This window comes from Salvelinus fontinalis, chromosome 9, assembly GCF_029448725.1.
Source record: "Salvelinus fontinalis isolate EN_2023a chromosome 9, ASM2944872v1, whole genome shotgun sequence".
NCBI classification, from domain to species: domain Eukaryota; kingdom Metazoa; phylum Chordata; class Actinopteri; order Salmoniformes; family Salmonidae; genus Salvelinus; species Salvelinus fontinalis.
In genome coordinates this window covers 46940316-46954976 of record NC_074673.1, presented here as the reverse complement: position 1 = coordinate 46954976, position 14661 = coordinate 46940316, and the positions used below count along the sequence as shown (strand labels likewise).

At 41.5% G+C, this 14661-nt stretch overlaps 1 protein-coding gene across 1 annotated transcript; it reads right to left on the bottom strand.

Annotated features, from left to right (window-relative positions):
- Window positions 1-5594: 5594 nt before the first annotated feature.
- LOC129861797 (hyaluronidase PH-20-like) lies at window positions 5595-14046 on the bottom strand. The gene is made up of 3 exons (XM_055932948.1): window positions 13108-14046; window positions 12784-12873; window positions 5595-5924 (listed from the first exon to the last, which is right to left on the bottom strand). Exons 1-3 carry the CDS (start codon window positions 14044-14046, stop codon window positions 5595-5597), a joined length of 1359 nt encoding a protein of 452 aa, XP_055788923.1.
- Between the last annotated feature and the right edge of the window lie 615 nt (window positions 14047-14661).

Below are 14661 nucleotides of genomic sequence, written 5' to 3'. Positions count from 1 at the left end.
CGGGTTCTCGGTCACCTCCCTGACCAAGGCCCTTCTCCCCCGATTGTTCAGTTTGGCCGGGCCGGCCAGCTCTTGGACAAGTCTTGGTGGTTCCAAACTTCTTCTATTTAAGAATGATGGAGGCCACTATGTTCTTTTGGACCTTCAATGCTGCAGACATTTTTTAGTGCCCGTCGCCAGTTCTATGTCTCGAAACAATCCTGTCTCTGAGCTCTACGGACTATTCCTGTCTATGCATAGTCAATTTACCTCTACCTACATGTACATATTACCTCAATTACCTCGACTAACCTGTGCCCCACACATTGACACAGCGGCCACCTGTATATAGCCTTGCTACTGTTATTTTATTGTTGCTCGTTATTTATTTGCTATTTTCCTTCTTTTTTTTTTACTTCCATTTTTATTTTTCTTAAAACATCATTGTTGGTTAAGGGCTTGTAATTAACCATTTCACTGTAAGGTTTACACCTGTTGTTTTCAGCGCATTTGACAAAAAAGATTGATTCGATTTTTTTTCTTTACAAATCATGTCCAATCAATTGAATTTACCACAGGTGGACTCCAATCAAGTTGTAGAAACATCTCAAGGATGATCAATGGAAACAGGATGCACCTGAGCTCATTTTCGTGTCTCAAAGCAAAGGGTATGAATACTTATGTAAACATTTTGAATTTATCTTTATTTAACCTGTTTGGGCTGCAGGGGCAGTATTGAGTAGCCAGATAAAAGGTGCCCATTTCAAACGGCCTCGTACTCAATTCTTGCTCGTACAATATGCATATTATTATTACTATTGGATAGAAAACACTCTCTAGTTTCTCAAACCGTTTGAATTATATCTGTGAGTAAAACAGAACTCATTTGGCACAAACTTCCTGACCAGGAAGTGGAAAGTCTGAAATCGAGACTCTGTTCTACTTCCTGCCTATACATGGGCATGATACGTATTAGTATACGTGCACCTTCCCCTGGATGTCAAGAGGCGGTGAGAGAAGAAATTTAGTGTTTATCTTGGTCTGAAGTGAAATACAAGCTCTTCGTATGACGTGTCCCTCATTTCTTGTTTTCTGGAGAGCGCGAAAAGGGACCTGGATTTGCCTTCTGTTTAGCTGCCGTTATAGGCGACTAATATCTCCGGCTTTGATTTTCTTTGATACATGTGACCATATCATCGTAAAGTATGTTTTTTCAATATAGTTTCATCAGATTATTGTAATTTTTTCGGGAGTTTTGCCGTGTTTCGTTCTCTTCCGTTTGTTGACATGGAGAGATTCACACCACTTGGCTAGTGTGCTTGCTAAATCGAGAGGGAAAATGGACGTTCTAAATCCAAACAACGATTGTTCTTGACAAAGGACCCCTTGTCCAACATTCTGATGGAAGATCAGCAAAAGTAAGAAACATTTCATGATGCTATTTCATATATCTGTCGTACATGTGAATTAGTCGTCGGCGCCCAAATTTGGGGTACTCTAGCTATACCGAAGCTGGATGTCGTAATTAAGTTATTTTTTAGAATTCTAACACTGCGATTTCATTAAGAACTAATGGATCTATCATTTCCTATACAACATGTATTTTTTAGTTATGTTTATGAATAGCTATTTGGTCAGAATATGTGTCAGAAAAAGTGTCAGAAAAATATCCGGACGTTGTGGAAAAAGTAGCTACGATAGCACAATGTATAACCACTGATTTCAGCTCTAGATATGCAAATTTTCGAAAAAAACATAAGTGTATGTTTAACCTGATGTTATAGGACTGTCATCTGATGAAGAATATCAAGGTTAGTCAAAAATTATATATCTTTTACTGGTTTGTTACGATCGCTAACTTTTACTACTGGGAAATGGCTTGTCTTTCTGGCTATTGTGGTAAGCTAATATAACGCTATATTGTGTTTTCGCTGTAAAACACTTAATAAATCAGAAATATTGGCTGGAATCACAAGATGCCTGTCTTTCATTTGCTGTACACTATGTATTTTTCAGAAATGTTTTATGATGAGTAATTAGGTATTTGACGTTTGTGTCTGTAATTATTATGGTTGCTTTCGGTGCAATTTATGATTGTAGCTGCAATGTAAACTATGATTTATACCTGAAATATGCTAATTTTTCGAACAAAACATAGATTTATTGTAAATCATGTTATAAGACTGTCATCTGATGAAGTTGTTTGTTGGTTAGTTTGGTTGGTTCTTGGTTAGTTAGGTTGGCTTTGTGCATGCTACCTGTGCTGTGAAAAATGTCTGTTCTTTTTTGTATTTGGTGGTGAGCTAACATAAATATACGTGCTGTTTTCGCTGTAAAAAAAATTAAAAATCGGACATGTTGGCTGGATTCACAAGATGTGTACCTTTCATTTGCTGTATTGGACTTGTTAATGTATGAAAGTTAAATATTTAAAAAAATATATATTTTGAATTTCGCGCCCTGCACTTGAGCTGGCTGTTGTCATATTGTGGGCGGCCTCGGGCTGCAGCCATAAGAAGTTTTAACTAGGCAAGTTATATTTATAATATCATAAGTCATATTTATGTAAATAAAGTATTTCTGTTTTTATTTTTAATAAATTAGCAAAACATTCTAAAAAACTGTTTTTGCTTTGTCATTATGGGGTATTGTGTGTACGTATATTGATAAGGGGGAAAAGGCTGTAACGTCTGATGGCCATGAAATGCATCTGTACTGACCTCGCCTTCTGTAATTTGTTTTCTTTAACTAGGCAAGTCAGTTAAGAACAAATTATTATTTACAATGATGGCCTAGGAACAGTGGGTTAACTGCTTTGTTCAGGGGCAGAATGACAGATTTGTACCTTGTCAGCTCAGTGATTCAATCTAGCAACCTTTTGATTACTGGCCCAATGCTTTAACCACTAGGCTACCTGCCGCCCAGTAGATGTCCTGAAGGGCAGGGAGTGTGCTCCCGGTGATGCATTGGGCTGACCACACCACCCTCTGGAGAGCCCTGCGGTTGCAGACGGTGCAGTTGCCGTACCATGTGGTGACACAGCCCGACAAGAAGCTCTCAATGGTGGATCCGTGAAAGTTTGTGAGAATCTTAGGGGCCAAGACAAATTTCTTCAGTCTCCTGAGGTTGAAGAGGCGCTATTGCTGTTGCACCTTCTTCACCATGCTGTCTGTGTGGGTGGACCATTTCAGATAGTCAGTGATGTGCACGCCAAGGAACTTGAAGCTTTTCACCTTCTCGATATTGATGGGGGTGTGCTCCCTCTGTTGTCTCCTGAAGTCCATGATCAGCTCCATCATTTTGTTGATGTTGAGGGAAATGTTATTTTCCTGGCACCATTACACCGGGGTCCTCACCTCCTCCCTGTAGGCTGTCTCGTCATTGTTGGTAATCAGGCCTACCACTGTTGTGTCGTCCACAAACTTGATGATGGAGTTGGAGACGTGTGGCCACGAAGTCATGGGTAAACAGGGAGCACGCATTAATGTGAGACCCCTGTGTTGAGGATCAGCATAGTGGAGGTGTTGTTGCCTACCTTCACCACCTGGGGGCGGCCCGTCAGGAAGTCCAGGACCAAGTTGCACAGGGAAGGGTTTAGACCCAGCATTCTTACAAAGGTATTCCTCTTGTCCAGATTGGATAGAGCAATTGCATCATCCATGGATCTATTGGGGTGGTATGTGAATTGCAGTGGGTCAAGTAAGGTGGTGATCCTTAATATCCTCTTGCCGCTCGGATCCCTTTAGCGGGATCATTTTCGTCTACATCCGGTGAATTGCAGAGCGCCAAATTCAAATTAAATTACTAAAAATATTTAATTTTCATGAAATTACAAGTGCAATACACCAAAACACAACAAAGCCTTACAAAAAAACAGCTAGCAGCAAAGTATATTGGTCACGAAAGTCAGAAAAGCAATACAATTAATCACTTACCTTTGATGATCTTCATATGTTTGCAATCAGGAGACTCCCATTTACACAATAAATGTTTGTTTTGTTCGATAAAGATTCTCTTAATATCCAAAAACCTCCATTTGGTTGGCGCGTGTTATTTAGTAATCCACAGGCTCGTGCGGTCATGACGGGCAGACGAAAATTCCAAATAGTATCCGTAAAGTTCGTAGAAACATGTCAAATGTTTTTCATAATCAATCCTCAGGTTGTTTTTACAATAAATAATCGATAATATTTCAACCGGACGGTAGCCTTTTCAATAGAAGAGAGAAAGAAAAGGTCTCGCTCTCGGCACGTGTACATGCAGAAATCTGAGGACATCTGGCTATCCACTGACGCAATGTGAACATTCTCGCTCATTTTTCAAAATAAAAGCCTGAAACTATTTCTAAAGACTGTTCACACCTTGTGGAAGCCATAGGGAACGGAATCTGGTTGATATCCCATTAAATGGAGGATAGGCTTGCAATGGAAAAGAGTAGTTTCAGAAAAACAGCACTTCCTGGATGGATTTTCCTCAGGTTTTCGCCTGCCATATCAGTTATGTTATACTCACAGACAATATTTTGACAGTTTTGGAAACTTTAGAGTGTTTTTTATCCTAATCTGCCAATTATATGCATATTCTAGCTTCTGGGCCTGAGAAATAGGCAGTTTACTTTGGGCACGTTTTTCATCCAAATATCAAAATACTGCCCCCTAGCCTAAAGAGGTTTTAACTAGCTTCTCAAAGCACTTCATGATGACAAAAGTGAGTCCTATGGAGCGACAGTCATTTACGTAGTTACATTCGCTTTTTTGGGGTACAGGAACAATGTTGGACATCTTGAAGCATGTGGGGACAGCAGACTGGGATAGGGAGAGATTGAATATGTCCGTAAACACTGCAGCCAGCTGGTCTGCGCATAGTCTGCACACACATGTGGGTTTGTGACAGAATTTTTTTTGTGAAAGAGGCAACTAAAGGAGCTGTTTATAGCACAAGCACAAAAGATCCAACCCTGTTTTAGAAAGGAGTTCATAGTGACAACCAAACCCACATTCCATGTCACAACCATCCATTACAAAAAAGATGAAATTCCCTTGCGTTGATGATTTTACAAATCCAATCAGTTTTCCACGTTGTTTCAAAGTCATCACATTGACTGTTTTGGTTAAAATGACGTGGAATCAATGTTAATTCAACCTGTTTATGCACAATAGGAAGAAATGATTTGTTCCTAGTATTTTTTCTTCTATATGCTTGGTCAGCATAAGTTGGAAATTTAATGCTGAGTAATTGTAGATACTTAGCCAGTAATTTCATTATATATTAACCAGATATGTTAAAACACAGTATTTCTTTAACGTAATCATCCCAGTACCAGTACTCAAAGCCCCTAAAGACGTTGGTGTTATTGGGTTAAATGTCACAGGCTCTGCATACTGTCCAAAGGATATCAAATAATACTCACAACAATGTAAAGTATTTTAGAATTTTATTTTGACATAAATATGTAATGTCTTACTTTAGTGATTCAGTTCTATAGTGCAGGATTCTCAAAAAAATACTGTTAATCTAAAAATGAGAACCTTATTTGCTTCAATCATATACACGTACCCTTACTGTGAATGCATTCGTCAGATTCGTGAGATTTTCTAAGTGAACCCCCAGGGAGGCTATACTTGAATAACCATTGGGGTCATGGGACGTGATAACTGGGGTGAGCAGCTACTGCCTGTGTAGCACTGGCAGGTGAACTTGTCTGCTAAGGTGAGTAGGTCAGAAGAGGAGGGTATTCCGAAGGCCACGTACTTTCGCTGGGACTTTAGGAGGCGGAAGTTGTCCGGGTTCAGGTGCAGGTAGTCATTGGAGTTGTAGTCCTTTCTGACACAGCGGCCATTGCCCTGGCAAAGGACGTCACTACAGAGTTTGACGGCAGCGGTCACGTTAGCGACGTATGGGTTGAGGGTGGATGTCAGGTATGTGGATAATGCTTCACATGAAGCCTGAAAGGAGAGAGAGGGGGGTGGGGGGTGAAACTGGAACATTTGTGCATCATGCAACAAATCTTTATTTGACATGAAGAATTAACATATCGGCTGTGTGTGTGTGTGTGTGTGTGTGTGTGTGTGTGTGTGTGTGTGTGTGTGTGTGTGTGTGTGTGTGTGTGTGTGTGTGTGTGTGTGTGTGTGTGTGTGTGTGTGTGTGTGTGTGTGAGATATTAATGAACTTGTTCTTGGGACGGAATGTTGGATGAATTATATATAGGATAAAAAGAAGGGGGCTACAAATGGACATGTCATATCCAAGTGTTGTGCCACCTGACAACATGTGATATGATGATAAGCATAAGCATGATTTACTTTCCGTTTTTTACATAAATAGGAAATGAAACAGCGTGCCATCATTGGTCAGCACTTCCTTCCGGAAAAAAACACATGAATATCACGTTTCAACAATTTCATGTTTCAACAAGTACTGATGAAGTCAATCTATCTTCCACTTTGAGCCATGAGAGATTGCATATATAGATTGCATATATGCATATCATTAATATGTGTACTTTTAAGGACCAGCCGCGCTTCCCTGTTCTGAGCCAATTGTAATAATCCTAAGTCCCTCTTTGTGGCATCTGACCACATTACTGAACAGTAGTCCAGGTGCGACAAAACTAGGGCCTGTAAGATGTGCCTTGTTGATAGTGTTGTTATTGAGAAGGCAGAGCATGTAACGATTGTCGTCGGGAGAAGGAGAAGAGGACCAAGGTGCAGCGTGGTACGTGTCCATATTTATTAAATGAACACTGAAATACCCAAAATAACAAAGAATAACGAATGAAACAATCCTGGCTGGTGCAGACACACAACAGGAAACAACTACCCACAAAACACAGGTGGGATGAGGCTACCTAAGTATGGTTCTCAATCAGAGACAACGATAGACAGCTGCCCCTGATTGAGAACCACACCAGGCCAAACACATAGAAATACAGAACATAGAACAAAACATAGAATGCCCACCCCAACTCACGCCCTGACCAAACCAAAATAGAGACATAAAAAAGGAACTAAGGTTAGGGCGTGACAGAGCAGCACTTTACTATGGACAGACTTCTCCCCATCTTAGCTACTGTTGTATCAATATGTTTTGACCATGACAGTTTACAATCCAGGGTTACTTCAAGCAGTTTAGTAACCTCAAGTTGCTCAATTTCCACATTATTCATTACACAATTTAGTTGAGGTTTAGGCTTTAGTGTATGATTTGGCCCAAATACAATGCTTTTCATTTTTGAAATATTTAGGACTACCTTATTCCTTGCCACCCATTCTGAAATGAACTGCAGCTCTTTGTTAAGTGTTGTAGTCATTTCAGTTGCTATAGTAGCTGACGTGTATAGTGTTGAGTCATCTGCATACATAGAAACCTGGCTTTACCCAAAACCAGTGGCATGTCGTTAGTAAAGAATGAAAAATGTAAGGGGCCTAAACAGCTGGCCTGGGTAATTCCTGAGCCTACCTGGAGTATGTTGGAGAGGCTTCCATTAAAGAATGCCCTATGTGTTCTGTTAGACAGGTAACTCTTTATCATAAAAATAGCAGGGGGTGTAAAGCCATAATACATAATTTTTTCTAGTAGTAGATTATGATCGATAATGTCAAAAGCCGCACTGAAGTCTAACAAAACAACCCCCTGCAATCTTTGTATCATCAATGTATCTCAGCCAATCATCAGTCATTTGTGTAAGTGCTTGTTGAATGTCCTTCCCTATAAGTGTGCTGAAAGTCTGTTGTCAATTTCTTTACTGTAAAATAGCATTGTATCTGGTCAAACACAATTTTTTCAAAAAGTTTACTAAGGGCTGGTAACAGGTTGATTGGTCGGCTTTTTGAGCCAGTAAAGGGGGCTTTACTATTCCTAGGTAGCGGAATTACTTTTGTTTCCCTCCAGGCCTGAAGGCACACACTTTCTAGTAGGCTTAAATTGAAGATATGGCAAATAGGAGTGGCAATATTGTCCACTTGTAACGACCGTCTGAAGAAGAGGGAGTGGACCAAAGGGCAGCGTGGTAAGTGTTCATGCTTTCTTTATTAAAACTGAACACTAAATAACAAAAACAACAAAGAGATGAACGAAACCGAAACAGTTCTGTCTGGTGCAGACACAAAACAGAAAACAACTACTCACAAAACACAGGTGGGAAAAGGCTACCTAAGTATGGTTCTCAATCAGAGATAACGACAGACAGCTGCCTCTGATTGAGAACCACACCCGGCCAAACACCAAAAAATAGACAACATAGAACAAAAACATAGAATGCCCACCCCAACTCACGCCCTGACCAACCAAAATAGAGACATAAAAAGGATCTCTAAGGTCAGGGTGTGACACCGCTATAATCCTCAGTAATTTTCCATCCAGGTTGTCAGACCCCGGGCCAGGTCGATTAGAAAGGCCTGCTCGCTGAAGTGTTTTAGGGAGCGTTTGACAGTGATGAGGGGTGGTCATTTGACCGCGGACCCATTACGGGCGCAGGCAATGAGGCAGTGATCGCTGAGATCCTGGTTGAAGACAGCAGAGGTTTATTTGGAGGGCAAGTTAGTCAGGATGATATCTATGAGGGTGCCCATGTTTACGGATTTATGGTTGTACCTGGTAGGTTCCTTGATAATTTGTGTGAGATTGAGGGCATCTAGCTTAGATTGTAGGATGGCCGGGGTGTTAAGCATATCCCAGTTTAGGTCACCTCACAGTACGAACTCTGAAAATAGATGGGGGGCAATCAATTCACATATGGTGTCCAGGGCACAGCTGGGGGCTGAGGGGGGTCTATAACAAGCGGCAACAGTGAGAGACTTATTTCTGGAAAGGTGGATTTATAAAAGAAAAGCTTGAACTGTTTGGGCACAGACCTGGATAGTAAGACAGAGCTCTGCAGGCTATCTCTGCAGTGGATTGCAACTCTGCCCCCTTTGGCAGTTCTATCTTGACGGAAAATGTTGTAGTTGGGGATGGAAATTTCAGAATTTTTGGTGGCCTTCCTAAGCCAGGTTTCAGACAAGGCTAGGACCTCAGGGTTATAGATGATAGATGTTAAAACTATGTATTGCTACCACTGTATCATCACCACTGTATCATCAGATAATGCTACCAATGCATTATCTAAGTTTCCGAGATATGAATAGTCAGAATATGAATGTCATCTGTTACAAGCAAGTTATGAACCTTGTCTCATGAACCTTGTTTCTTGGGCTACATATGTTAATATCGCCTATTTTTAGCACTTTTCTGGGTTGTTTGATTGTTGTCGCATAAAAAAAATATTTTGCTGTCTGATAACAAATTTCTCCATAATTCTTCTTAAGAATGGAAGGTTGGAGATTGGCCGAAAATTGCTAAAAGCTGAATAATCTAGATGACTTTTCTTCAGAAGGGGTTTCACCATAACAGTTTTTAATGCGGTTTGGAAAGTGCCTGTGAACAGTGAGTGATTAACAATACCTTGCAATTAAAAACTGTTTTGAAGAAGGTGGTGCGGATATGATCGAGAAGGCAGGTAGAAGGCTTAAGTTGTGATATCACTTTCCTGAGCATGTCTGAGTAAAACAGGGAAAACAAATCCACAGTGCCTTTACGTGATAGGCTAGGGCACATATCATCAAACTTCTCATCAGGTCTTGCTAGACTGATACCCAGCCTAATGTTGGTTATCTTATCTCTGAAATATGCCGCAAACTCATCACATTTAGATGTGGAGTTAAGTTCACTTAGGTTTGAGGGGGTAGGATTTATCAGGCCATCCATGGTCAAGAAGAGCATCTTTAAATTATTCTGATTAATAGTGATCAAGTTAGAAAAATGAGCCCGCCTGGCATTTCTAATGGCCTTGTTAAATATGCCAAGATGCTCTCTCAGAATATCATAATGGACCTGCAACTTTCACTTTATCCCCTTCCGCTCTGCCTTTTTGCAATTTCTCATTAATTGATTTAGTTTCCTCACTCATCCAAGGGGCTCTCCATTTGGATGTGGACTTTTTCAACTTTACTGGAGCTATGGCATCAATGGTTACCCTTAATGTGCTATTAAAATGATCAACTAAATCATTACAACGGTAGCACAGGATAGGTGATGGAGTATTGTTCATGCACTCAATTAAATCTGTAGCAACGTCAGAGGTAAGATAACGTTTCTTAATAATGCATTAAGTATTACCCTGTGCTATGGGCAACAAGGTAGTAAAAAACACACAGTGGTGATCAGATAAAACAACATCAACAATAGAGGATATGTCAATAGAAAGCCCCTTGATAATAACCAGCTCCAGAGTATGGCTGAGTTTATGGGTGTGCACAGTAACATGTTGGATAAAGTCTATAGATCTCAAAATATTCATAAATTCAATGACCTTGGAGTCAGTCTCTGTCAACATTAATATTAAAATCGTCCAACACAATGATTTTATCATAGTTCTCAAGGACAATAGACAATAGCTCAGATAAATCAGTAAAGAAAGTTGGTGCAGTGTTTTGGTGGCCTATACAGGGTAATGGCCAGCACTGGTGGATAACATTTAAACAGTATAGCATGATGCTCAAAAGACCCAAAGTCGCCAAACAAAATATCCTTACAGCTGAGAGCAGTATTAAAAGTAGAGGCTGTCTACCCACCCTTTTACTCCTTTCTGATAGAGTATCAAAAGCTGTAGTCCGGGGGGTAGGCTTCAATAAGAGTGGCACTAGAGTCTGCTGACAGCCGTGAGAAACATGCAATCAACTTTGCGCTTAGTAATGATGTCATTCATGAGAAAGGTTTTACTAGTGTTAAAAGCATATTCAACGGGGCATCTGCCTCGAGGTGACACATGGAATAACATCCAAATTATTAACGTTACAACCATGGTTTCTGACAGTCTCCAATCTAACAGAATGGTAGGAGATGACAGTTTGTATAAACTCACTAGAAGGCGGAGTTAAAGGAAGATGAATTAGGTTACTCACAATAACCGTAGTGACATTTCCAGAAGATTTGATATGCTTTCCAAGTCCTTTGTTGCTTATTCTGACAGGGAGAACTGGAGCACTACCAGACCCAGTCCGTCAGTCTCTAAAACAGTTTGCGATGTTGCTGGAAATAATCCTGAAACATCTCCGCACTTAGTAAAAGTGTGCTATCTGCACTGTTATTTTAGTGAGCAGTTATTCTGTCATTTCCCTCATCATTGATTTCATTTACTTATTTCAGCAATTTCGAGGGTTTTCTGTATAGTTGTCAATGTTGGTGGGGCATATAATTCCGTTTTAATGCTACTCCTGAATAACTATGATAAATAAATAGTTTTTCTTCAGTGTATTTTTAGCAAAGATTTACTTTGTAGTACAAAGTGTAAGAATACAGGTGAAATGAGTTACTGACACATACACGGTGGCATAGCAGGAAGACCGGAATGCTGTGAACCAAGAGGTTGTGCATTCAAATCCCACGTAAGGACATGTTGAATAATAATTACTGTATAAATAAACATACACAATATAGTCAAATATATATTGTAATTTGAAAACACTATGTTAAAAGCACTGTGTGTATCATGAAGACTCATTTTTGTTTGCAGGGCATCACCTGTGAAATCATGTGTAATATCATCACATGTGAAGTGTTCCAAAAACATAGTATATAGTTTCACATGATTTCACAGGTGGAATTTTTTAAATAAATGTGTTGGTTTACAGGGTCAGCGCTTTGCTCAAGGGCACATCAACAGATCTTTCACCTTGTCGGCTCAGGTATTTGAACCAGCAGGCTTTCCGTTGCTGGCCCAACATTCTAACCCAGGGCTCTTCAACCCTGTTCCTGGAGACCTACCATCCTGTAGGTTTTCCCTCCAAACCTAATCTAGTGCAACTGATTATAATAATTAGCTGGTTGATAAACTGAATCAGGTTAGTTATAACTGGGGTTGAAGAGGAAACCTACAGGAGGGTAGCTCTCCAGGAACAAGTGTAACGGATGTGAAATGGCTAGCTAGTTAGCGGTGGTGCGCGCTAATAGCGTTTCAATCGGTTACGTCACTCGCTTTGAGACCTTGAAGCGGATTACTGGTTGCTGCGGAAAAGGAGGAGGTCGAAAGCGGGATGAATGTAACCGTTGTGAAATGGCTAGCTAGGTAGCGGTGGTGCGCGCTAGCAGCCTTTCAGTCGGTGACATCACTTGCTCTGAAACCTTGAAGTAGTGGTCCCCCTTGCCGAGGCTTTTGTGGAGCGATGGGTAACGATGCTTCGTGGGTGACTTTTGTTGATGTGTGCAGAGGGTCCCTGGTTCGCGCCCGTGTTGGGGCGACGGTCTAAATTTATACTGTTACATTGATGCTGTTGACCCGGATCACTGGTTGCTGCGGAAAAGGAGGAGGTCGAAAGGGGGGTGAGTGTAACGGATGTGAAATGGCTAGCTAGTTAGCGGTGGTGCGCGCTAATAGCATTTCAATTGGTTACGTCACTCGCTTTGAGACCTTGAAGTGGTCCCTGGCTCGTGCCCGGGGCGAGGGGAAGCCATAAAGTTAAACTGTTACACAAGGTTGGCGAGCCCTGCTCTAACCACTAGCCTACCTGCCGCCATGCCAAGATCATCACATATGAAGTGTTCCAAAAACATACGTTTTCACATGATTTCACATGTGCAAAACTGGTATATGTCATGTGAAATCATGTGATTTCTCCGTAAGAGTACTGCACCACCACTCAAAAAAGCTTTTTACATTGAAGTATTCAATGACATTTAAACATAACACAGTACAAATAAAATAAGTGTACTTTATATTTTATCATGGGACATAAAATAAGAAATGTGGAGGGGTGTATGTGAGATTACCTTGTCAGTATAGTCGGCACTGGCCCCCCAGAGCACTGACCCAGAGGCCCCCAATGCTGCACTTTCTCCAATACTTCTGATCAGATCCTCCTGGGAATGACAGACATACAGTATGACAGAAACTCCTGCATGAAACTCAGCTGAAGTAAAAAATACATTTGTAATAGTGTGTGCACTGCATGTCTTGAAAATGTTCTTGTGAGTTATCAGCATTTAGTGAGCACACGTTTTAATAGCACAAAGGTAAAGATAACATAAAAGTATATTGAAATTGTGTAGCACTCAATATTGAACTATTAAGTAATTGACATCTAATGCCCTCACCGTACTGAGAAACTTATTTTGGTCACGGTAGAGTGGGCGTGAGTACACATAGATGGGCACAGTGTAGGGGCGTTTGGGCAGAGCTGCCACCCTCACTGCCTCCTGAACGCGGTTTCGGACGAAAAGCGCCACGTTGGCGCTGTTGTTCAGCGATGCAGGCAGGTAGACTGAAGGGTATAGAGCCGTGCTGGACTCCCAAAGCCACAAAAGCTCGTCGTTCTGGCTCTTGGTCTTGTCGGAGCATTGCCCTGTGTAGTCTGGCTTCTCCCAGCCATAGTTGTAGCAATCGGGAAACAGATAGAACCCCCATTGCTGGCTGGGCCGCTGGCTGATACCTAGCATCATGGTTCCCTCCATGTAGTTGCGGGCTGCAGTCTGAAACTGCTTCTTGGCCTCAGTGGTTGCTTGTGATGGGGACAAAGAGGGGTCCTTCTCTCGAGCGTAGGCAATGGACAGTTGACGGTAAATATTCTTGGACCCCCAGTTTCTGTCCCACAGGGGGCGCCAGTCTTCCCAGTCAATGACGGCCAGACCCGGGGTTGTGTCAGAGGGGATGTAATGATTGATGTCACCGTAGGCCTTAATCAGGTGGGCCGTCAGGTTGCCCTTTTGAGGGATGCCACCATTGAACTGGCGATGGTTGTTGGGGTCAACGTGAGGGTACAGGCCCAGGCGGTCGACGTAGAACAGGGTGAGGAACTGACCAGGAACAGCAGCAGGCGTGGTCACTGCTTTGAAGGACCAGGTGTCCAGTGGGATCTGCAGCCTCTTGCATGCAGGGGTCGGGGTATTCCATATACCCACAAAAGGATGACCGTCAAACAATGGGGGCTCCGTTGTAGGTAGGGGGGAGACGAAACTGAGACACGCCAGAAGGGAGAGGGCAAGGGTGGGGAGTAGCTGGGGAGCGCCCCTTTTCATCCGGGAGAACTGGTCCATCGTGACTCCTCTGTGAAAAAAATACAGAAATACATGTGTGGCAACTGGCAGTGGAGGAATATGACTTCCCAACAATCTCTGTATAGCTACAGTGAGGTACCTTATTACGTGTCTTTTCAGATATCTTTACATCTTACAGCCAGTGATAGCCATAGCAGAGAGAAAAGGTGATAGAGCCAGTGGTGGCAGTTATTAGAACGTTCAGTACACAAGCTGTTGATGACAATGTTCAACTGTTACAAAGTCAGATGACTGACTAATATTACGGATATTACCAAATAACCAAAAGACAGCCTACTAGTCCTTACCTGTGCGTAATACACGGTTGGAGCGCAATGTCACAGTAGAGAAATCATATTTTTATACCTTTGAGTTAATCTATTCCATTTGATGTCATCTTGTGTCAAGTGCTCATTCAACATGTTCCTGTTTGTTGTACATTATGATTTATCATTCAAGAGCTTTTTCCGTGGTTCCAAGAATGACTGTTATTGACTATGTAATAGGCCGATTAGAGAGAGACAGAGCAGAGCAAGGACATACAACGGTTCATATTTGCAGAATTTCAATCTGGCTGTCAAGGTATACTTGTCTCTTGTATCTGAAAATAACAGG